This window comes from Onychostoma macrolepis, chromosome 10 (genome assembly GCF_012432095.1).
Source record: "Onychostoma macrolepis isolate SWU-2019 chromosome 10, ASM1243209v1, whole genome shotgun sequence".
In the NCBI taxonomy this organism is placed as follows: domain Eukaryota; kingdom Metazoa; phylum Chordata; class Actinopteri; order Cypriniformes; family Cyprinidae; genus Onychostoma; species Onychostoma macrolepis.
This window is the reverse complement of record NC_081164.1, coordinates 12054780-12078676: the sequence shown is the minus strand read 5'-3', so window position 1 is coordinate 12078676 and position 23897 is coordinate 12054780. Positions and strand designations below refer to the sequence as shown.

The window sequence follows — 23897 nt, the reverse complement described above, 5'->3', positions numbered from 1 at the left end:
TAATAAATATACACAGTACACACATATGTAAACAAAAACTTTTATTTTGGATGTGATTAATCGCGATTAATCGTTTGACAGCACTACTTAGAACACATTGATTTAATTAATAATGTGCCTAGCACTCACTTTTTTTTAGTTTAAAAACATGTGTTCAGAATGAGGATTCTAGTGTGTTTGTTTATTTGTGCTGCACAAGATGTTCATGGATGAGTACAACAGTGATATGAGAACCTCCGTGTCCTACTAATGGACTGCATGACTGCATCTGCTTTTCTCGCAGGAATTAGGTTTGACTACCACAGGTTGCTGGAAAAACGCCTGCCGCCTGCTCATAGTCATATGAGTGCCGTTACTCTGCACATAAGAGCTCGAGCAAGAAAAGAGAGTGAGATGAAAAGTAAGGTACTATTATTCTCAAGGACTCATCAAACTAGCCTGAGATATTCTAAACATGTAGTTTTTCTCTCCAAACTGGCGAGTTATTTGGGCTGTTATTCACGATGATGCAGTTATTCTGAAAGTAATGACAAACTCCTGAAAAAAAATTGTCCTGGAACAAGGTCACCCTGACTGGCTGCAGTGGCTAGGCATACACTAAGCCTACAAAAAAAATAAAAAGAGGAAGAAGAACAAGAAAAAAGAAATTCTGTGAATTGAGCCCATTTGATTCGTTTTTGGGCAGTTTAGTGTTCTGAAGTTATAACAACTCTTATGTCAAAAACTTCTCGTTGCACCAAGGAGCATAACAGGGGAGTTGGGGTAGGTTGTTAATGGAGGGGACTTTGAGTCAATCAGATGACTCTAATGTTTTAATTTATAAACCTTTACGCAAAGCGTTTCATTCGTTGTTGCTATAGTAGGCTAGTATTTTTGCGTAGCTTTACTACTTAAATAGCGTAATTGTAATTGAGTATGACAATTAGCCTAAATCGTGAGGCTCCGAACCCCATTCAGACTCAAAAAAACAGTGTGACTCCTTTAGTGAATCGGGTGTAACTATTGGTTAAGTAAGAGTCACATTTTTAAATAATGTTAAAATTGTTTAATATTTACAAATTAGATTTTGTACTTATCAACTGTTTGACAAAATGCTTGTCGCTGGGATTTTATTGTGTTACGTAAGCTATCGCTAGCACATGTGCGTCTGCAAGATGTCTGTTAAAGATCACTTGATCTGGAAAGCATCTGCTGTGTACAAAAATCTGACAGACGTTTGTAAGATGTCAGTTTTACACACATTCTAAATCATAAACATCTTAAAGACATCTAATAGACGTTTATTTGACATCTGATAGGAAACGTCCTATAGACGTGGCCTAGGCCTAATGCAGATGAGCAAATGCTCTAAAAAATACGTCTTACAGATGTAGCTAAATGCACGTGACGTCTCCATGATGTAAGTGTGTAAATCTAACTTGACAGTTGAAAATTAAAATACCTTTTCAAGGCAATGCTACTGTAGAAGTCATTTTATTCTAAATAGGCAATAATAATAATTGCACTAAGTCGTAAAGCGTTACATTTGAAGTCCTTTCCAAACATTTCGCCTACCTAAAATAGTTCCTTTCGCTGTTACAGTGATTTCAACAGCAGAATACAAGCATGCTAAAATAATTTATCCACAGGAACTAGCTTTGGAGGCAGACTGCTCGTTATAAATTTCGGATTCCAGTGAGTGAGCGAATGAGAAGGATTGTGGGTGAGAGAAAACGAGTGAATGTGATGGAGGGAGTGAGGGTGTTACTCCTCTCTAACTGTGACAGATACCAGCTGCAGATTCCTCCTCAGCGCTTCATCAAAAACAGTCTAATTAAACAGCCGAATTAATTTGCTGAAACATCCCCGTGCCTTTGTCGATTTCTGCAACTCTCGCAGATACGCAGAGATAAAGATGAAAGCAGAAAATCGAATTGGAAGGGTGAAATTTTGCACATCCTGCGCAGGACGTTTTTAGATCAAACAAGATGCTTAATGACATAATTGGCATTCGGGTGGTGCTATTGAAATAGAATAGAGGAGCATTAAATGTGGAGTTTATGGGGGAGTGGACATTTGCATGGCTACCTATGTTTATTAAAAGCTCTATGCGCTTCTCTTGAGCTCTCTGAACACTTCACATTAGCTTTGCCGGAGAGAGCATCCCACACACAGACACCCACACAGCCTGACACGCAGCCGCTGAATCTCTCTCATATAGAGCAACATTCACTCACTCACACACACACCCAAATGGTTAGATGGAGATGAGCACACATAAACATCCTCCCACTCACATACTTTGCATTGTTCAGACTTATAGAGATAGAAATCGCCCTTTCTTTCTCATTACTTTTCCCCATAAAACCGTGTATAGGACATGATGTACTCAAAGGCACTTCAAGGATTGTGATGGTACTACTGCCATGATACATCCAAAAAATAATGCACTGCTGTGGTTTGTGCTAAAATAAACATGGTAGCTATTATGATGGCAAAAAAAAAAAAAAAAAAATCACATTACTAGTGTTTTTGTTTGTGATTTGTCTCAGTTCTCTGCATTCATGTTGTGCTTCAGCCTGGAAATAAGATTTTGATGTGGTTATATTACATAAGGAACAGTTTAGATTGAAGCAGATTACTGGATATCGGATCAGACTAAACATCAAGCAAGATTTTCCAACAAGAAAATCAAGATTTAAAAATGCTGAAGCAAGTTTTGTGGTGGAAGAAAAAGAATGAATAAATATTGCATATAAAAAAACAATGAGCAGTACAGGCCCTAAAACATCTTTCACAATTCTTGAGAAAAAAAAAAAATAGGTAACAATAACAATGATACCAACAACAGTAATAATAATAATAATAATAATAAACAAAATACTTTATGTGTTAAAATATGCTGTAGAAATATCTAATATATAATAATACTTATTACACATATACTGTAGATATATCTTACATATAATAATAAATGTAATTATAATAAGAAAAATGCACTGTAGAGGTATCTTGCATATAAAAATGACCATGAAACAACAACAATTATAATTATTATTGTTGTTGTTATTATTAAACAAAAATATAAAACAATAATAATATTAATACATTATGTTTTTACATATTATTAATCAAATCAAATATAAATATATATATATATATATATATATATATATATATACACACATACATACATACATACACACACACACACACACACACACACACACACACACACACACACGTGTGAAAATGGCAATATGTGCATGGACACTGCAGTTTCCAAAATGTCTTTCTCACTTCTTGAAGTACATTTATATCTGGAGTGCCATCCATCTGGTAGTCAGTAGTGCAATTCAAACCCTGTAGGCACACAGGCAGACTCACACAGTGAGAGGAAAAATGTTGAAAGACAGATAGATAAAGAGAGGTAAAAGATTAAAACTAACAGAAAGAGAACACATATCCAACTGTAGTTCATCTCGTGTCCCGATCTTATCAGTCAGTGTCACACCAAATGTGAGAAAATAGACTTCTTCACAGGAGGTTTCATGGACAGTGAAACTTTGTGTGTGAGAAACTATAGAAAGATATCATATTTAGAATAGCATTCCATCACACACTATTTTTGCAGTATGCAATGCACTATGTACTACATGTTCTATATGCATGCAAAACTTGGATGACCTTGCACATTTGCTAAAATCTGATCATCGCATGGAATACTAAAACCCACAATGCAATCTAAATGAACCAATGTCAATCTCATTGATTTATTATTTGTTCATACTGCCAAAAATGAAATTCAAACAATAAATACCATCTTGTGGCTCTAATGTAATGTGTCATGACAGATCGCTGTAGCACTTCGGTTCAAGCGGCACACGTAAACCGATCATCTTTTCATATTTACTTAAAGTATGAAATAAGCATGAATGAAGATCAAAATGTATTTTATTTCAACCGCAGAAAGATGTCAATACACACTATTTTTCAAGTCCACCCATGGCAATCTACTCCCCTGTCTCATTTGTTTGTCGGATAAAATGGCAGATTCTGTGTTATGATTGGTCATAACGCCTGTCAATCAAACTCCATGCAAAGGGTCAATTTGCACTACTTGCACTGCTCTAATAGGAATATGATATTTGATCATTGTTTTAATGTTTGTTTATGGTCTCTCTTGTTGGATCGGCTGTGTTTAAATTATAACAGACACAAGAGCTCATTTACTTTTAAACAGATGCTTTGATCTCTGAACTTCATAACACTTGGCTATACAGATGTATGAGAGCTGTGCGGGTTTAGGTGTTTAAGAAGAGCCAGATATTGTCCATCATGATGCCCATTCTCTTCTTTTCTCAGACCATTTCTCTGTAGTAGTTAATCGCTTTGACTGGTATTAGCAAGAAAAACACATTGACCTAGTTAGTGGGTGGATGTGAGCAGGGCTGATGGCTTTAAAATGCTTTTTAAAGAGATTCATTCATTCACCTTAGACTTTCAGTGTAAAGCCATTATCAGGGTCATTATCAGCATTTTCTGATAACTAACATTAATTAATTAATTATATAATCTTCTTTTACTTGACTCAGTAAGCAACCACCTAGCAACAACCCTAGCAACCGCTCAAAACAACCTAGCAAACACTTTGCAACCCTAGCAACTGGACAGAAACCTTAGCAGCCACTCACAACATCTTAACAACCGTATAGTAACCATAAAATCCACCCTAGCAACCTAAGAGTAACCCCAGTAACCACTTAGAACACAACATCCTAGCAACCACATAGCGACTCTAGAATCCACTTCACGCAACCATATACAACCACCCTGGCAGCTGCATGACAACCCTAGAATCCACCCACAACATCCTAACAACTGCATAGCAACCATAGCAACCACTCACAACACCCTAACAACTGCATAGTAACCTCAGAATCCACCAGGAACATCTTAGCAACCACCCAGAACACCCTATAAACTGCATAGCAACCCTGGCATCCACCCACAACACATTAGCAACCACATAGCGACTCTAGAACCCTCTCAAAACACCCTAGCAACTGCAAAACAACCCTAGAATTCGGCCACAACACATTAGCAACCACATAGCGACTCAGAACAACCATATACAAATCCTAGCAACCACACGGAACACCCTAGCAACCGCTCACACCACCCTGCATAGCAACTATAGAATCAACCCAGAATGTCCTAGAAACCTAAGAGCAACCCTGGCAACCACTTAGAACACCCTAGCAACCACATAGCAACTCTAGCATTCGACTACAATACCTTAGCAACCACATAACAACCCCAGCGTCCACCCAAAACATCTCCACACAGAAACCTTAGCAACCACCCAGAATACCCTGGAAACTGAATAGCAACCCTGGCACCCACCCACAATACATAAGCAACCACATAGCGACTCTAGAACACCCTAGCAAACTTATAGCCATCCCAGCAGTGACTCACAACACCCTAGCAACTGCATACAGAACACTAGCAACCACACAGAACACACTGGCAACTGCATGGCAATCCTAGAATCCACCCCGAACACCCTAGCAACCGCATAGCAACCACTCACAACAGCATAGCAACTCCAGCAACCACTCACAACACCCTAACAACTGCATAGCAACCATAGAATCCACCCAGAACATCCTAGTAACCTAAAAGCCACCTTAGCAACCACTGCAACACCCTGGCAACCACCCACAAACCATTGTGGAATGGAGTTCGACTCGAGTCATTCGTAATTTTTTCAGACAATCTATAAATCTAGTTTTACAGTCTCCAAATGAGTCAAAATGTCAATCTTCTCATAAAGTTGGTGAGTCACTCCTATTGCGTAAATGACTGCAGCTTAATTTTCTGTTTAAAGATGAGGAGGAAATGAATGGAGTCATGATGCATGTTGTGTCTGTTATTGGATCAATTCTCAGGAGTATTTCAGGAAACAATGAACACACTTCCTGTCTGCTGTGTGAAGTGACAGGCGTTTGACAGCCCTCTAAATGTATGTCAGTCAAAACACACTGCCAACACTTAAAGTGCAGTGCTGGAGGACGTGTGGTGACATCAGTCAAGCGCTCAGAGCACAGGACTTGATTGAAGACCGAAATCTTTATTGCTGAAGTGTGTGACATGCTTATGTTTTCCTGAATGAGATCTATCAGTGTTAGGTAAGATCATCAAAATATACTTCAAGGATTATATATCCTTTGTTAGTTTGGATAAAAGACAGATTTGGTTTCAAAATGATGCATTCATATTGTCGAGCTTAATATTTTGAATCTCATTGATCATTTTCAGTCCAACAAAGTTGCAGGGATCTCTATTGTGTGCCGTTTTCTTCAAACGATAGGTCTGTCATTTCCTTTAGGCAAGACTAGCACACCTCCTTCCATCAATAAGTGGGACATTTGAAATAGACCCCAGAGTGGACTCTCAACGGACTAAAGTGAATCAAGAGCAGCCAGTGCTCAATATAGAATATAGATTCATGTTAAATGAGGTACAGATGGTACAGTATGCCTGCACACGCCGTCAGAGCTCAGAGAGCACATCTGTCCAATATAGGCTGCCTGTTGAGAATTACAACAGCTCTGAGGCCAGTCTGCTCTGCATGTAGTACTAGATTAAGGGAAGAATGTCTGTAGTACAAAAAAAAAAAAACGGACCTTGCTATACAAACGGCATTCTGAAAGAATAATATTACATAAACCTGGTGGCATTGTTGTGTTTGTTAACTAAAAAAGTATTAAAAATCATTTTCATTAATATAAAATAATATAATATAATAAAAAGAGTAAAAATTTAAATGACAATTGGCAGCTAAATATATTAAATAAATAATGAATTTGTTGAAAACTGAACTAAAATTTTAAGTACTAAACTACAAAAATTCAAATAAATATGATTTAAAGCTAAATACAAACATTTAAAAAAATTAATGAATAAAAATGACCAAAAAAATTTAATAAAATAAGATTACTAAAACAAAATAAATCAATATGAAAAATAAAGATAAAAGTCAATTCAAAATATTAACAAATACCATAGCATTAATAATACTAAAATAACACTGAATGGCAGACCACTGATGTGTTCTGGAAAACAATTAATTAATTAATTAAAATAAAATAAAACAAAATTAAAATAAATATTTTTATATCGATTGTATTTTATTTTAATTATTTTATATATAATCATATTTATATTTTTTACCAAAAATGAAGCCACATCAACAAATATCCCATCGATTTGAACAGGCTATGACAGCTTTAGTTTTGTTTTTACATAATGCATGGTTAATTAAAAGGCTCATATTTCTAGACCCATATAAATTAACAAAATCTTTGATTTAAAGGATATTTTTGTTAACCTTTGTGTGATAAACAATTTTTGTACTCTGTTGCCACCATTTAATGTCCAGTGTAAAATCCAGGTCCTGCAGCAAAACCAGCCTAGAAGCCCATGATTGTGAACCCGAGACAGTGAGACTACAGTCAGACCCGAGTGACCAAGAAAAGAGCAGCTTTTTCCACAGAACACAATAACAGTGTCATGGCCAGAGATAATGCCCTATGTTGGCTGCTCTAGTGACTCACTGGCTCCAATAAGCTCATTCCTGTCTGCCTTGGCCTCTTCATCCACTTCATGGCACCAGACAAAGTCAGTGGGGGTGACATTCTGTCCTAGATTTTATGGTTATGTTGCAGGTTTATGAGGTCCATACAGCGGTAATGTGTAATGTTTAACTCTGTTTAGGTTGCTGAGGGATCAGAAGACAGCTAAAATGACTTGACTCAGTCTGCATCCAAATGGTTATGAGAAACAAGAACCGTCTGCAGTTTAGGTTTAGTGAATTCTGCATATAGAGCAGAGGTGTAGCAATCAGCTCTTTCCTGTAATTAGACAGAACACCAGTGAATGAGAGAGGACATAATGTGTCCCGTTCTGTTCTGTTTGGCACTCTTGGGCCTTGCCCTCCAGACATGTCTTATAGGAAGAGAGTGTAATTAAAAGAGAGAAAGAATTAATTTGGAAGTCTCCGAGATGAACGAGCTACGGAGGGCTGATCGAATATTTAGTAGTGATGAGGTGAGCAGTGATTCATTCACAATATTTTTCTCAAAGTTTGCAGCTTCATAAGAGCAACGGTCAATAAATATATTTAAACAACAAAAAAAAATCTAATCCAGAGGGTAATTGTAACATTAAAAGCAATCGGAGTCAGGGTTAAAAGTAGCTGTGTAATGTATGGAAGCTTGTTTCTGGATAGTAAAATGAAAAATGTAGGCTAATTGTGACTTTGAATTTCACAATTCATTTATGCAACCCTGAATTTATATCTAGCAATTCTGAGTTTGTATCTCACAGTTGAGAGACAATTCATTTTTCCTCAGAATTGTAAGATATAAACTCGCAATTCTGAGAAGAAAAGTCTGAATTGTGAGATAAAAATTTGCAATTGCAGGAAGGTCAGAAATCCACTAATGTTTGACAGCGTGAAAGTGTCCATACAGTTGTGTTCTTAATCATAAACAGTATACTCTATATACTTCTTAAAATAACTTAACATCTAACAAAATATCTCTTTTTTTTTTTTTGCTTCCAAACTTGTGCCAGCTTTCTTTAAGGTAAATGCCATTTGGTTTGGTTATTTTAAATTATATACAATATATATACATTTTAAGGTCCAAATACTTCTAGGGGCCACTGCATAATAACATTGGCTTTCCTCGGTGTGTGTGTGATTTAAAAATCAAATAAGCTGCAATGCAAAATGTCCCATTACTTTTTACAAAACAGACTTTAGATGAGCAAGGGATTATGAGTTAATGAATGTGGTGAGTAGTATTAATCTTCTCAACAGTCTGCCTGGAGTATTCCTCACTCGATACATGCCAGACTCATTAACATCCCGGGTCTCATTTAATAAATGTGTTAAAATAGGCTTAAGTAGATTAGATTTTATTATAGATTTTGTGTGGCGGTCCATATATTAAAATACCTGCAGGTCAGCCAGGCCACTCAATACGGTGTACTGCGACGGTAATAGCTGGTGAAATATTCTCAAGCCAAATCAATCCAAAGTGTAGCGACAACACAAGACGACTTCACCGACATCAATACAACAGCAAGCAGACATAACCGCATCACTTTGATCAGAGCGTTTGTGTGGCCTCATTCTGCCATGGATCCTGACAACCTGGAGGCAGAGGCAAGAAAGGACATGCCGTGATTAGGTGTGCATCTGAGGCTAACCACACACACACACCTCTTGCCGGTTTCTAACAAACATGACAGCTTGACATTGCACCTGGGTTCGATTCATCTGGATCAGGTCCCAGACAAGTGTGAAGAAGAGAGACAACACGGGAACTGAGACAAAGAGAGTTTGCAGCGCTCCTAGTAACCTTGTAAGGTGAAACGTCGCAGCTTCTGCACATTTTGAGTAATGCTCGGCTGCTGCACGTACAGTATGGAGATGATTTTCAATAAATACACACTCTAGGTGCACATTCACACTCTCATCCTCGGAGGTACTTCACACTGTTTGATGAGATTCAGTTGCCATGGAGACAGCTGAAAATGATTGATTGGCCAGCACCTGAAAAGTGCTCACCGAAACTTCTAGATCAACCGGTTATTTTTAAAGGCCCTGTGGGAAATCTCAGCATGAAGGACGTGGATCAAGAGAAAGTTTGCTACATCTACCATGTGATATAAGCTGAAGGTCATTGTAAAAATACTGGCACAATTAAAGTCGGTTCTACCATTAGATTAAATAAATTGGACCACAATAGACACTGAGGGGGGATGGGGCCTTTCCAATAATCAGAAATGGGCAAATTGTTGCTTATTAATGCTGCTCTGTTTGTTGTTAGGATGATAAAACGTTTTAAAAGTTAAATGCTGCTCTATCTCAGAGGTCTAAGTGCTCATTAACGTCAAAGGATGGCCAATCAAATAAAAAATGGCGGACTTTAGTTTTTGCCATGTGAATGATGAGGCAAGATGACAGTAGCTAATATTTGACCACTGTTTTATCATAAAAATGTAAAACGACCAGCAGTGATATCATGCGATGCAAATTTTGCCGTTTTGAATCGAAAATACAGGCTTCATTTGCGTTATTCAGGTAGGCTAATTCATATCTGAATGTGACAAGACAAGAAACATCTTCCGCTTATTCTTATTCTGCACATTCAGCCTCGTATTTTAATATAGGCCTACAAATGTCATTTGCAAATAGTTCAAATAGTTTACAATTCCCAAATTGATAAATCAAACGTTTTATTTATTCCTTTAACTTAAATTAAAAAAAAAAAAAAAAAACAACAAACGGATATCCGGATAGCCTACCTGTCCTTCAGATGAAGTCTGTACATCAGCAGTTTCTGGGGTTAAAAAACAATTAATAATGAGAATCATCACGAGTTATGAGATATCAAATTAATATTTCTCCTTGGAGATGCAGCAAGGACGGTCTTAAAAGCATCTCACATTCAATTCTACTCCGTTTCCATCATTAGAACGGAGTCGGAAATGCTATTAATTTCTCAAAGAATGCAATTTTATTTCTATATCTAACTCAACTGATACGCATGACGTCAGCAATGTCAAGGTCACGGGTTCGATTCCAAAACACACACACACACACACACACACTCATAAAATGTGCACTTTGAGAGTTTCACTTTTGGATAAAAGTCTGGCAAACGAATAAATGTAGCTTTGGAGGTCAAGCTTCTTTTTTGGGCGGCTCTGAGTTTTCACTTCTCTGCCAGTTCGAATGAATCATTGTTCACTCCCTTGTACGCAGGCATGAGCAGAACCTCTCTCAGGAATAGACATGAGTCTATATCACACTGGGTCTCTCAGAGGGACGGACACTGGACAGAAAGGTAAAGTCTGAGAAACATCTCGAACAAAGGCTTGTCTTGTAGACGAAGACAATGAGAAAGTGAGAGGACAAGACAAAGCCATTTGTAACCATTTCGCAGACAGTGCTGCGTCAGGATCGTGTGAACCGAATACTAAGGGATCTTAACAACGACAAAAACCTCTCCTCGGTAGAAAGTTACAGAATTTAGTCCTCCAAGGCCATACATTAGGACACAATGAAGATATGTTTTTTTTTTTTTTTTAAAGTGTATTTTTGGATGCATATAAACAAAGATTCGGTATTAAGCATGCACACAGTCAAATGCATGTGTAGGTTACTACAAGAAATAAAGATACTGCTATTTTAAGCTCCGTTTACATAAAAAAATAAATACACTTATTAAATGTTTGTACACTATTAAGAGAATTGATGGATTGAAATACTGGCTGGCCTGCGATTTAAACGCAATGTAACATCGCCCTCCAGCGGATGTTTACACGAATCAGTTACTTTTGCAATGCAGCACTCATCTAAATATCGTATCTGTCAAACTATCAGTTCACTCCAAAACAAAATTTAGGAGGGACTTGTCAAAATTTTGTACAATAAAACTCATAAAAAGGTTTATTTATAAAAATAATAGATTTAAAAAAAAAAAAAATAGGTCACAATTAAATTGTCGTAACAAGATGTAATTAAATAAAACACTCTTATTTCGTCAGAAGTTGTTTAATATAAAGCTTTTGCATTTATACAAACATCAAAGACATAAGGCTTTCTTTCTTTTTACATATTAAATTACATTTCAAATACACAGCAATACTTCGATTATACTGTCAGATTTCACTCTATATTGTTATTGCTAATTTAAAAGAAAACTCTGCTACGGAAAGTGAAGGTGAAAGTCCATTAGGATGAGTTTTAATCTGCTTTTCTCTCCTGAAACTACCTGTCACTATTAAATCTGCAATAAAAGGTGGGTAATAAATGTTAAGTTCTGTACTAATAACTTTCCATAAAACCTGTACTTATGAGAAGGTCTCAATATATTCCTATTTTTACACTAAAGACAAAGAAGAGATCATACACAACCCTGATGTCAGTAAGGTCTTTTTACATGGCTTAACCCGCATATCCTGACTATCCAGACAGTTAATTACTGATTTGATCATTTTTGGTAGGATTTGAAATTACAATGACCAAAAATAATCCAGCATCACCTTCTGAGGTGGCTAACTGTGCTGTAAACAACTGCCTCTGTACTTTCCTACCTAGATTTTTTTTAAAAGAAAAAAAAAAAAAAAAAAGATCCCAAGCAGTCCAGAAATTGCTGAGTTAGCGTGAACACATTCCTGCTCTGTCACTCTGTCCTTGAAAATCCAATAAGCAACCATTATCCTATGAACTTCAAATCATCTTCAGACAAACCAATGCTGATATTGTGCGTACAAAGAGGTCACATCTTGCCTGCGGTAATTACATTGCAAAATGGTTCAGATCCACATCAACGTAAACATATAACTGCCTTCACACTTTCACTTCACATTTAATGACATTGAGCGCCAGGGCAAGAGAATGTAAGAGAGAGAGAGATCGTGTGCAAGAGCTTTCCGTGCCTTCGTGTCATGGTTGGTCTATGGGAAGACATCTCGCAGATACCCATGGGCCTGTCAGCCCAGCTGCACGTCCATGTCGATGGGACACAGCACATACCTGGGGTCAAGTTTAGGCGTGAAGTCACCAAAGCGTTTGGAAGCCTCGGTCCCGAAAACATCGAGCACTTTTCTGTTCATCAGAGCAAACCTGGACAAAGAAATCCATAACTTGACGTGTTCAAGAATTCATATGCATAATGAGACTTATTAATCATAATTTCCACTAATACATACCTGCCCTTCGTCAGCCGCAGTAGAAACTTCCAGTACGATGGTCTCAGATTTTGCACTTCCATAACCGCCTGATAAGAAACACCCAGGACATATTAAACAAAAACATTTAACAATGGGCATGTTTCTATCATGTTCATGCAGCTTGTTGTTTGGCTTTTAAAGTGCACTTAAAAGCGCTGTCTTTCTTTAAATTAAAAACACACTTCTGGCGTGATTCTCATTCAGTTCATGACCGAGTCATCAATAAGTCACACCGGCACAAACAGCTTCTGCATTTTAATGTGCTTTGTATTTTCCCTTGGTGTAAAAGTGTCCTTGGTTATGCAGAAGGTGCTTTTAGTTAGGTAGATTTTAAAAACATTTTAAACTTACTGCTTGAAAACAGATGGCAGTGGAGATGGCATAGATTACTGTGTCGGCCTCAGGGAAGTACGGAAACTTGCCTGCCTCGATCCCTTTGAAATACAATGTCTTGAAAATACAATGTTTCGAAATACAAAAGACAGTGAATAGATGATTAGTAGGCTATACGTACATGCATATTATGTATACACATTTTATATTGCAACCCATATAGAAATTAATTTTGAAATCAGAATATTTGTTGAACCTTCATGAGTAGTATAAAAATATTTTAAAAAATTCCACATGCAAGTTTATGAGTCCTATTTAATATATATGGTAATTTACTGATCACAATATCTATATATCTATATCTATATCTATATCTATATATATATATATATATATATATATATATATATATATATATATATATATATAGATATATATATCTATCATCTTATTGTTTTAAAGCTCTCTTTCACACTTTTTCCCCATGATTCTTCTTATATATATGTGTGTGTGTGTGTGTGTGTGTGTGTGTGTGTGTGTGTGTGTGTGTGTTTATATATAAATACATTACTTCTGGTGCTTTATGCCAGTTTTGCATCTTCTCAGGTCTAGTGTTATTTTATGAAGAAGAGCAGCTTGAATTAAAATAACATGGTTTTCAAATTATAAGTATTGATTCAAGAATTTTTGGGTAACCCTATAAATTCTGTCTATTCACAATTCTCTGAGACACCAGAGAAGTCATTGAGAAGCAAGCCCTACTCATTAAAAAAAAAAAAAAAACACTAAAAAGCCAGAGAATCGCTACCTCCACTAGTTTGGAGAAGAGGTACATGGAGATGGTGGTGCTCTTGTAAAAGAACATTGAGGTGCCAGCAAGAAAGCCTGAAAAGATAAATGGAGAAAACAGTGAGCTGAGAACCTCTAATGGCTGTACAAAGGGAAAAGGGTTCAAAACACACTTTACCTGCTATGAGAGCATGGAGCTCGTCGTCCAGGTTACGCATCCATCTCAGTAAACAGCTTGTGCCCTTTCATAAAATAGAAGTGAGTTGGAGAGAGAGAAAATTCACAACTGAATAAAAGTTACTGAGAAAGGTGAAGAAAACAAAACCCCCTAAAAGCTGCAGAGAAACTTAGAAAAAATGTCTCATAGAAAAAAAAAAACAGCACTGGATTTTAGTGGAGATGAAGTACCTTGTATATACTGACAAAAGATCCCAAGAAAGCTCCTAGCTGGAAGTTCTCTTTGTTGTAGAGCAGCCAGAGCAGTCGAGAGGGTTTTGTAAAGGCCTGTCTGAATGCTGATGGAACCTTCAAACAGCACTGAATGAGGTAACCCACGCTGAACATTCGGATGAAACCCTTCAAAAAAAAACAAAGCATCTCAGAAGCTGCTCTCCAGAAAACATCTCGCAACTTCACATCAGCTGTCAGTGAGCAAAGGGCACTGCTATATCGAAAGAGCCTTTAACCCAGATAAACGCAACATGTTTATGCATTCACATCCTCTCTCCCATTCAAACAAATGCTCAGAACAAACATGAGTGGTTTGAAAGATGGCAAGTTAGGAGGTCTTAGACGCTTACTTTAACACAGTAGGAGATGCAGTTGTCTTGATAGTGTTTGCAACATCTATGCCTGGGTCCATGTTTGCATCTAAAGGGGACAACACACAATGAATGCAAACACAAAATATGAGGCAGGGGAACATTCATGCATGAAAATGAAGCTGAATGTTGAACGAGCAGGACCGAAAATTAACTCCAAGTTTCAAATGCAAGTAAAACATCATTTTTACCCACTATTGTTATATATATATATACACATTTGAGGTCACAAGAAATTAATACTTTTATAATAAAAAAATAAAAGCTGTTCTTTTGAACACTCTATTCATCAAAGAATCCTAAAGAATGTTTTGTAAGCACCAAGTCATATTAAAATGATTTCTGAAGGATCATGTGATACTGAAGACTGCAGTGATGATGCTGAAAATTCATATTTGCCATCATATAAATAAATTACATTCCAGATATAATAAAATAGAAAAAAAGTGTCTCTAAAACTGTAATAATACTTCACAATATTATGGTTTTCACTTTTAAAACATGTTTTAAAAAAAAAATAGTATTAACCTAAACTTAAACTTCTGAATAAGTGTTGTGCAGTTTGGTATATAATTTCCTCCCAAATATATATGGAGATTTGGTTTTAAATTGTATTTTTTACTGTAGTCAATAAAATAACATCGATCTCAAACATTATTTAATATTATGAATAAAATTGATAGTTACAATTAATTATTTTCTTAAACGTTTTTCATACTTATAAAAATATGCCTTAAAAATAAATTTTGTAAGCCAATTTTTTCCCTTGTATTTTCAAGAATTATAGAGACTTTATAAGTCTTTGAGTAATTACGTCCAAAAAAAAAAAAAAAAAAAAAAGATACCGGTAATACAGTTTACTTTAACTGCAAGTTTTCATGGATATTCAGAATAGTCTGGTGGTATTGGATAGAATTAAATTTGCTGTCAAAAATACCATAGTCTTACATGTTTGAAATGTATGTTTCCTATGTGTATTTCTCTCACTCACATAGAGTCAAGGAGTTTGCGTGTAAATGCTCTGATGCAGCTCCCCCTGGAGGCAGGTGTGTGCTCCTGTCTCTCATCCGGTGGCTGCGCGTCTCTCTCCGAACCCTGTCCGTATGCATGCTCAGCCAGACAAGAGTGTGTCGGGATCTCTTCCTTGCCAACTATAAATCTGCCACAGCCAGACACATAATCTCCTTTAACAGTCTGACATGAGTTGGTTATGCTCTTAACAGGGTGTTTCCTGGGGCCTTAGGATTAATGGCAAATCCTTGAGAATTTAAGAACTACGTAAAGTCATGTAAATCGATAAATAAACTTACTTTAAGGCAGAGAATGCAAAGCCATTCAGTCCGTCTTTACATCTGAAGATAAAACAAGTAGTTAGGAAGTTAAAAGGGTCAATGTTTGTAATTGAACAACTAGGTTTTTATTTGTACTGAAGAGTGTGCCTGTCCATCTCAATCCTGCTCCTGGAGGACCTCAGCAAGTCTACTAATGAGGAGATGTGATATAGAGTTAGTTCACCCAAAAATGAAAATTCTGTCATTAATTAGTCACCCTCATGTCGTTCCAAACCCGTAAGACCTTTGTTCATCTGTTAAAATCTGAGAGCACTCTGACCCTCCGTAGACAGCAACGCAAGTATAATGTTCCTCAGCGTTGTTTATGTTCAGTAGACAGCGCACATGTGGAACGTAAACAACGTTGATTACGTTCTGAGGTACTCTCCAAAATAGTGGAAGACAGTAACTCAAGGAGAAGAATTGTTGAATAAATTGTTATTATTATTGTTTTCTTTGCGCACAAAAAGTATTCTCATAGCTTCGTAAAATTACAGTTGAACCACTGATGTCACATGGACTATTTTCCGGATGTCCTTGCTGCATTTCTGGACCTGGGAACATTGCAGTTGCATTGCGGTCTACGGAGGGTCAGAGAGCTCTCAGATTTTATCAAAAATATCTTAATTTGTGTTCCGATGATGAATGAAAGTCTTACGGGTTTGGAAAGACATGAGGGTGAGTAATTGATGACAGAATGTTTGGGTGAACTAACCCGTTTAAAGACGTAAAATAACCAGGCCTGACATCCTCCAGGACCAGGATTGAGAGGCAGTAACCTGACCAACTGACCTGAAGAAAAACATGTAAAGAGATGCAGTCAAGCAGAAGAGAAGAACCTGGAAAAAAAAAAATTATGGAGATTATGAGACAGACATCACATCAGACTTTACGATCAGGTCAAGTTTAGTTCAAAGTAATAAAGCTTTTGCAAGTACGTAAAGTGGTGTTGCATCATTAGCACTAAATGTTCTCATTGCATGATGTAATAAGGTCCATTTACACTAATGCTTGCTTGGGGTCAGTATGTTTTTTTTGTTGTTGTTGTTTGTTTTTGTCTCTTATGCTTAAAAAGTCTGCATTTATTTAATATAATATTATGAAATTACTACAATTTAAAATACATTAAAATATAAAAAGAGTTATTATTAAATTTAAATTTATTACTGTGATGGAAAAGCTGAATTTTCAGCATCATTACTCCAGTCACTAGTGACACATGATTATTCAGAAATCATTCTAATATGCTGATTTGATCAAGAAACATTTCTTATTATTATCAATGTTGAAAACAGTTGTGCTGCTTAGTATTTTAAAACCATGATACGTTTTTGATGAATGGAAAGTTCATAAGAACAGCATTCATTTAAAAAAGAAAATAATTAAAAGTAATTAAAATTTTTTTACTAACCCCAAACCTCTGAATGGTAGCATGAACTGTAACGTACCTCTCCATGTTTCATAGGCTTAACAAGACCCCTTGTGACAGCCATCCGGAAAATCGTCTCTGTCGCCTAGAAATGACACGGAGCACTTAAGATCAAAATCAGATGAGGTTTCCTCGAAACAGACAGTTTGAATCGCAGCTTTCCAGAAAAAGTAACACAAGTGACAGATAACAGATGTGATGTTGACTACTGCCAGGAAATGGTCATGCAACTATAAAAGAACTGTCAAGACATAACGCAGCAGAACTGAAAAGAAGCAATGCTGAATCGTCTTACCAGGTTCGCCATGTAAATCGTTAGGAGTCCTCTCCTGAATGAGAAGACAGACAAATTATATAAAAACTAATTGAGGTTTTGCGACATCATTTTTACTTGTCATTACTTGTTCACTGTGTGCATGCGTCACAGCAAGGATGTAAACTATAACAATAAAGTTTTAACAATTGTTCTAATTCTGTTTTAACAATGAAGTCCACACAACAGACATAAAAATAACATACAGGGGAACAATATAATTGGAATCAAAATCAAATAGTTTTTTTCCAGCTGATGAACAATATAAACATGGACAAGCTTCTGTTGGTGTGGACGCTAATATAGTTATTGTTCTAGTTATCGTTCTTGGTGTGAATGGGCCTTTACTCTTTTCCATCAGAGTACATTTCCATATGCAAGTTTAGTGTATTTTGGTTTAAACTTTGGATCATTTGTATAAAATTTGAATGTCAAGGCTAACCTGCTTTTCCGCTCTATTAGTATGGCGATGTATGAGGCCGGCAGTGCCGCCCCAAAGCCGGCTGACCAGGAGTAGAAACGTCCCAACAGCTTCCTGAATAACAGAGGAAAAAATGGAAAGGATAGCTAGTCATTTATAATCATAAGCTAATGGACATGCTTTCAACTGAGGATAATAATCGCGGTTGAATATTTCTCTCATTTAGAAGGGATTAAAATAATTCATTCACAAATCAGGTGAGTGGTCCGGTCATGCTGAATGTCTGTCATAAATCCCAGTGCATAAATTACTTGATGTGTCAAAGGTCTTTACAATCCTATTTGGATGGATATCTGCATAGACTTTAAACGGCTGATAAGGACATGGATTCAAAGGTTGCTTGTGTTCAAACAGCCGCACACGTGGGATGGCAAATGTTTCCAAGAATTGTTTGTTAGCAGAATTTTATTAAGATTACCGGAGAATGCAGAAAAACGCAATGTAGAGGCCTCCATTTGCGGTCAGGAAAGATGTAGATTGCAGGATCTCGGGAAGCAGCCTTTTCTTGTAATAATCCTTTTTTCTCCTTCTTAAAATTGCTGCAATCTAGAACACAGGGGGGGGGAAATTCAAGTGCATGTTAGAGAAATTCTGTTATTCAAGGTAATCCATTTCTGACTTGGCTCTCAGTGCATATTTTTTTTCTTTAAGTGCTCTATTTTAAGCAAAGACATTGGCTGTAACATTTGTCACCCAAATAACACTGACCTACTGTCTAATGATAGACCGAGCCATAGTTTTTGCGAAACTGAATCGAACTCTGCAACCCTACAGTTCAGGTGTTGCACCACTAACTACAGTTTTGCAATGGAAGCTAATGATGCATCCAAAGTCGACACAATGATGATCCCTCTGTCAGACCTATAAAGACCGACAACCAGTTATACTAAGTCATCACAGTCAAGTAAATACAAGTTAACATTCTCTGATGAATACATTTACTAATGTGGTATTTAGCCAACAACCCGGGGTTAAGTGAACTCAGAGGGTTGATGAGCCATTATTGTGTCCTCAAAAGCAGTGCACTTAAATTTGGTTCTTTTGAACAGAACTGGTTGAAAAAAAAAAAAAAAGGACAAATTTCTATAACTTTAGTAAAACTTCTGCTATAAAAAATAACTTTCCACCAGTCAGTCAAATGTTCAGTTTACCTCAAAGTTCACTTGTCGGTTCTAGCTATGATCATTATGAATAGGTTATGTCTAAAAGAAACAATATAAACCGTTTCAATATAAAACATAGCAATATAATATATCAACATAAAAACAAAATAGTTCAGACTGACATGAACAGTTCATTCAGGAAACAAACATTACTAATGACCAGTTTAATGAGGGGCAATTAGCTCAGAGCGATTCGTGAACGAATCTTTGAAAAGATCCGAGTTGTTCAAGAATCCAACTATTTGGCAGTTTTAATGTGAACCGGTGGAAATCCTAGTCAAATAAAACATCTTAGCCTAAATCTGCTACCAAACAAGCTTTGGTGAAGATTAATGGTAAGCAGTTTCGTTTTAATGAGAATGACTTTGCAAATACAAACTTGGCAGTTTCTCATCAAATTAAGTGTGACACGTATAATTATTCAAAAGAACGAAACAAAAGGACAAAAGTATTGCACAAAGATCCGCAAAGGATCATCTGACAGTTTGATCTCTATCATCCATCCAGCAGCTCTCTGTCGCTTATCTGACCGTGTCATCAGTCGAGCGACATTTTTCTACTTTGAATGCCTTAAAATGTAAAACATGACGGGCTGAGACCCACGTCTGTGTGTTTATTTCTAAATAACTTTGCGGCTGTTCTGGGCCTCGCATCGCCGCCACCCCCCCAGGACTCTGGTGTAGCTGCCAGGCTAACTGCGCCCTTGCCCCGGCGAATGAACGGACAGATCCGCACCGACACACTCACCAGATACAGAGGAGCATATATCTTGAAGGAGGCCTCCAGAGCGCCGGCTGTCACCTGCAGGGTGGAGGTCGTACATGAGGAACTCCAGGTGTGTCCTATCTCATAGCAGCTATGCGGTATGGACTTACTGAGAGCAGCCATGTTTAGCACCGTACCGCGGGAGCGCGCGTCCACTGTTTTGCAAGAGCGCTCCCGATGGACGCGCGCTCCCGGGGAGGGAGGATTAATAGCTGCCACAGCTATTGTTTCCACAGTAAATACAATCATTTACAGATTATGTAAACGATTTAGTTAAATCTTAATAATATTAATAATTGAACTACTGAAAGAAAAATCCGCAAATTGACTCGGTCTCAAAAACAAAGCTAAATATTTAGTTAATAACGTTAGCTGGAGGGTGTTTTTCGAATGACGAATTGTCTTTAAAATATAATCCAAAGTCATAAAATAAAACGTACTGTTAATGACCTTCTATGGATTGCTATAAGTGTGCGCAATCTTTTGAAATTCATCTAGCATAATTTAACAAACACATATTGGCACCCCTATAACATTTAGCTAATACACCTCTATCTATATATGACATATACGTATAAAATATTAACCAAAGTCATAAACAAAACGTAAATTAACTACAATTGGCAAATACAATTTAGCTACAATTCGACTTTAATAAAAAATATGAATAGTTAGCAAATACATGTCTGACATAAAATGTAATACCTAGTAATACATTAAATTATATTATGTAATCCGACCAACACAAACCACCCATAATTTACATTTTCATTCAAATGATCTGAGCTAAAATGGAGTGCTCCAAAAACAACAGCAGCAGAGAGCGATGGTGTGAAGTACACATTCTCTTTAATTTGTAACATTACTACGAAAAAAGGGGATTTTGAGGAAGAAAGAGGTGAATGATCTCAGCACAATAATCCAATAATATTTATAAAAAAAAAAAAAAAAAAATGCTGCAGGAATTCCCATCGCTACAATACACTGTCATGTTGATGCAACTAGATGAATAATAGATGCAATTGTGCAAACTACTGTAATTATAGATTTTATGGAAGGGAAATTGCAGTTTCATTCCATAAAAGCCATTCTTTGAGCAACTTTGGGATAATCTGTGCCTAAATGTTGTAACTTGAGTTTAATAAGTAAGTTTAATATGTTTTCAAGAATGGCAAAGCACAACAATTACACTGGATTTTGTTGCCCCCAGCCATTATTTAAAAGAAGAGACAAGGATACTGACAGCTCAAGTGCCTTTATTGGGACCAGAATAACAGCTCAGAGTCATTCATTGGTAACGTGGATAACGTGCTTCTAAAAAAAAAAAAAATACAAAAAGAATGGGGGCTAGATATTAAATACACAACACTTGAAAAGCTAAGACGGTGACAGGGAGACACAGGTTAGTGACATCAGTCATCCTCATCCCAGTCCTTCTTTCCTTGTGGAGCTTTGGGTCCACCAGCCGGCTTGGCCATTATAATCTGTGGAGGAGAAGCAGACATTGTCAGACACTTACAGAGTAAAAGACAGTCACTTGTGCGCAAAAGTGCTTTTAGTGCATGCGGCATGCAAGTAAATTGTGCCAAAATCCCCAATGACATTCAAAATGTCACAGAGTATGACAAATTAGTGATGCTCGTGAAGAAAAACAGACAGTTAGGAGACAACCGTTATACTCATTATCTCTAATTAAACGGGGATCATTCAACCAAATATGAAAATAGTGTCATTTACTCATCCTCATGCGGTTACAAACATGTACGAGTTTCTTTCTTTTATTGAACAAAAAGAGAGGAAATTTTGAACAATGTTGGTAACCAAACAGTTGCTGTGGAAGTCAATAGCTACCAGCAGCCGTTTCGTTCAAAACACATCATACATTCTTCAAAATATCTTCTTTTGTGTTCAACAGAAGAAAGAAACTCACCATCAAGTTGTTCCAAACCTATATGAGTAAATGACAATTTTCACTTTGGGGTGATCTATACCCAACTTAAACTTAACTAATGCTTCTCAGCTCAATTTAAACAGCATAACTATTTTATCTGTGGTATAAAAACAGGTTAGACTCTTTGTCCACAAATTCATGGTGAATTTCCACAGTGTTCATGCAACCCGAGTCACACTCCAGTGGTTAGGCACTCCAAACAGTGGCGTGTTTTTGTGCACCTTTGCAATTATTTAGGATTTCTTATCAATGATGAGTATCAAATTTGTCTGGCTCCTCATCCCAACCGTCTTTGTCCCAGTGTCCTTGCTGTTTGGGGGCTCTGGGTCCCCCTGCTGGCTTTGCCATAATGATCTGGCATATACACATCACATTATAATCCAGAAAGTAACAGGCTAACAAAGCACCTAAATCGATAAACGTGAACGGAATAAGAAACTGAAAGATAAGTAATTGTAAAGCGAAGAGCTAACCTGATCCACACGGAGAACGGTGATGGCTGCGTTTGTGGCCAATTTGATTCCCCAGTGCTTGGCCAGGTATGGTTCGAGGATACCAGCCTCCATCATGTCCTTCAATGCAGGCCCCTCTCCCTGAATGGTTCAAAACAAGTATATAGTCATCAATTACACCTTAAAATGCACGATTTAGGGTCCCTCTTTTTATTTATATCAGGACTGTTTTGTCTCCAAATTAGAAACAGCTTCTTGTTCCCTCACCTCAATATCAAAGCCAGAGTTCTTGTTGCCCTCGTGGTGCGCGGCGTACAGTTTGGAGATCAGCTCATTGCCCTTGATGCCAGAGTTTTCTGCCAGAGCACGGGGCAGTGCTTCAAACGCCTCTGCGTACTTCTTGATGGCGTACTGCTCCAGGCCTGGGCAAGACTTTAGAGGACATGTTCAAATTATTTACACTCTTCAGGTTTGGCCAACAGCAAAATGAGATGAGATTGATTTGCTTACTTCTCCATAGGAGGTGATGTGTTTCGCCAGCTCAATTTCAGTGGCACCGGCACCTGGACAAAGACGTGCATCCTGAGGGGAAATGTTTCTGTTAGGGTCACATTTTGTCATGATTTAAAAGATTTATATTAGAAGTGTTTTTTGGGGTAGAGTTTTAAAGTAGCTCACCCTGACAAGGACTTTAAAGGTGTTAACTCCATCGTCGATAGCACGCTCAATGTCATCCATCAGGTTGTCTGTGGACCCACGAATTACTAAAGTAGAGATAGCGCCATCCTCTTTATCTGGAATTAAAAGGAGTGAAATGACATGAGCTGTCTGGATACATCACCCCCAGACTAAACAACAATATTTACAAAGCTCAGTTTGCTTAACAAGCTACATAAATCAAGAAAAAAAAGTCACAGACATCTGTCTACAAGGGATGTTGGTGAGTGAGTGATTCAGCCACATTTCAGCCCAAAACCATAATAATAATAATAATAATAAAATATATTTAAATATTTTAATTGTTGGTGCATTTTATCACAGGTTTACTTCTAGTTTGCTTTAGATTTAAGTGCAATTTTATTTATCATAAATCATTAATTTAATTTTAATTCAATGTAAACTTTTTATGGTTACAAATACAAAAAAAAAACTTTAATATATTTTAAAATGTAATTAATTCCTATGATTGCAAAGCTGAATTTTTAGCAGCCATGCTGATCTGATGCTTAGAAACATTTCTCATTATTATCAATGTTTAAGAGTCGTGCTGCTTG

General features: G+C 37.0%; 2 protein-coding genes across 4 annotated transcripts in view; both read right to left on the bottom strand.

The window, feature by feature from the left end:
* Nucleotides 1-11601: 11601 nt before the first annotated feature.
* tmem135 (transmembrane protein 135) lies at nt 11602-20402 on the bottom strand. 2 transcript variants are annotated; one of them, XM_058790378.1, is made up of 15 exons: nt 20203-20402; nt 18711-18838; nt 18254-18346; nt 17794-17827; nt 17518-17583; nt 16862-16908; nt 16049-16090; nt 15730-15897; nt 14718-14787; nt 14326-14493; nt 14096-14159; nt 13937-14013; nt 13147-13245; nt 12775-12842; nt 11602-12688 (listed from the first exon to the last, which is right to left on the bottom strand). In XM_058790378.1, the coding sequence occupies exons 1-15, from the start codon at nt 20341-20343 to the stop codon at nt 12556-12558; spliced, it is 1398 nt and encodes a 465-aa protein (XP_058646361.1). In that variant the 5' UTR covers nt 20344-20402; the 3' UTR covers nt 11602-12555. The 2 variants fall into 2 exon arrangements, 1 of the variants encoding a protein (XP_058646361.1); XR_009273242.1 differs by having other exon boundaries at nt 12616-12688; nt 13147-13229.
* Nucleotides 20403-21459: 1057 nt separating this feature from the next.
* The window catches only part of cct8 (chaperonin containing TCP1, subunit 8 (theta)), a 6254-nt gene continuing 3816 nt past the window's right edge, over nt 21460-23897 (bottom strand). Inside the window, exons 11-16 of one of the 2 annotated variants that reach the window (XM_058789289.1) lie at nt 23302-23417; nt 23134-23205; nt 22891-23055; nt 22645-22764; nt 22393-22525; nt 21460-21704 (exon numbers count right to left, since the gene is read on the bottom strand). In XM_058789289.1, the coding sequence (XP_058645272.1) occupies nt 22418-22525; nt 22645-22764; nt 22891-23055; nt 23134-23205; nt 23302-23417 (581 nt within the window). In that variant the 3' untranslated portion in view covers nt 21460-21704; nt 22393-22417. The remainder of the gene's footprint in view (nt 21705-22392; nt 22526-22644; nt 22765-22890; nt 23056-23133; nt 23206-23301; nt 23418-23897) is intronic. The other variant, XM_058789290.1, reaches the window with a different exon arrangement.

What these genes read in the sequence shown, in the direction of transcription:
- tmem135 (XM_058790378.1), bottom strand. Translation starts at nt 20,343, where the DNA reads ATGGCTGCTCTCAGTAAGTCCATACCGCATAGCTGCTATGAGATAGGA. An exon ending in CTAATAGAGCGGAAAAGCAG is followed by an intron (nt 17,828 to 18,253) that starts GTTAGCCTTGAC and finishes CTTCTCATTCAG; the next exon opens with GAGAGGACTCCTAACGATTT. An exon ending in CTTTTGTCAGTATATACAAG is followed by an intron (nt 14,160 to 14,325) that starts GTACTTCATCTC and finishes ATTTTATGAAAG; the next exon opens with GGCACAAGCTGTTTACTGAG.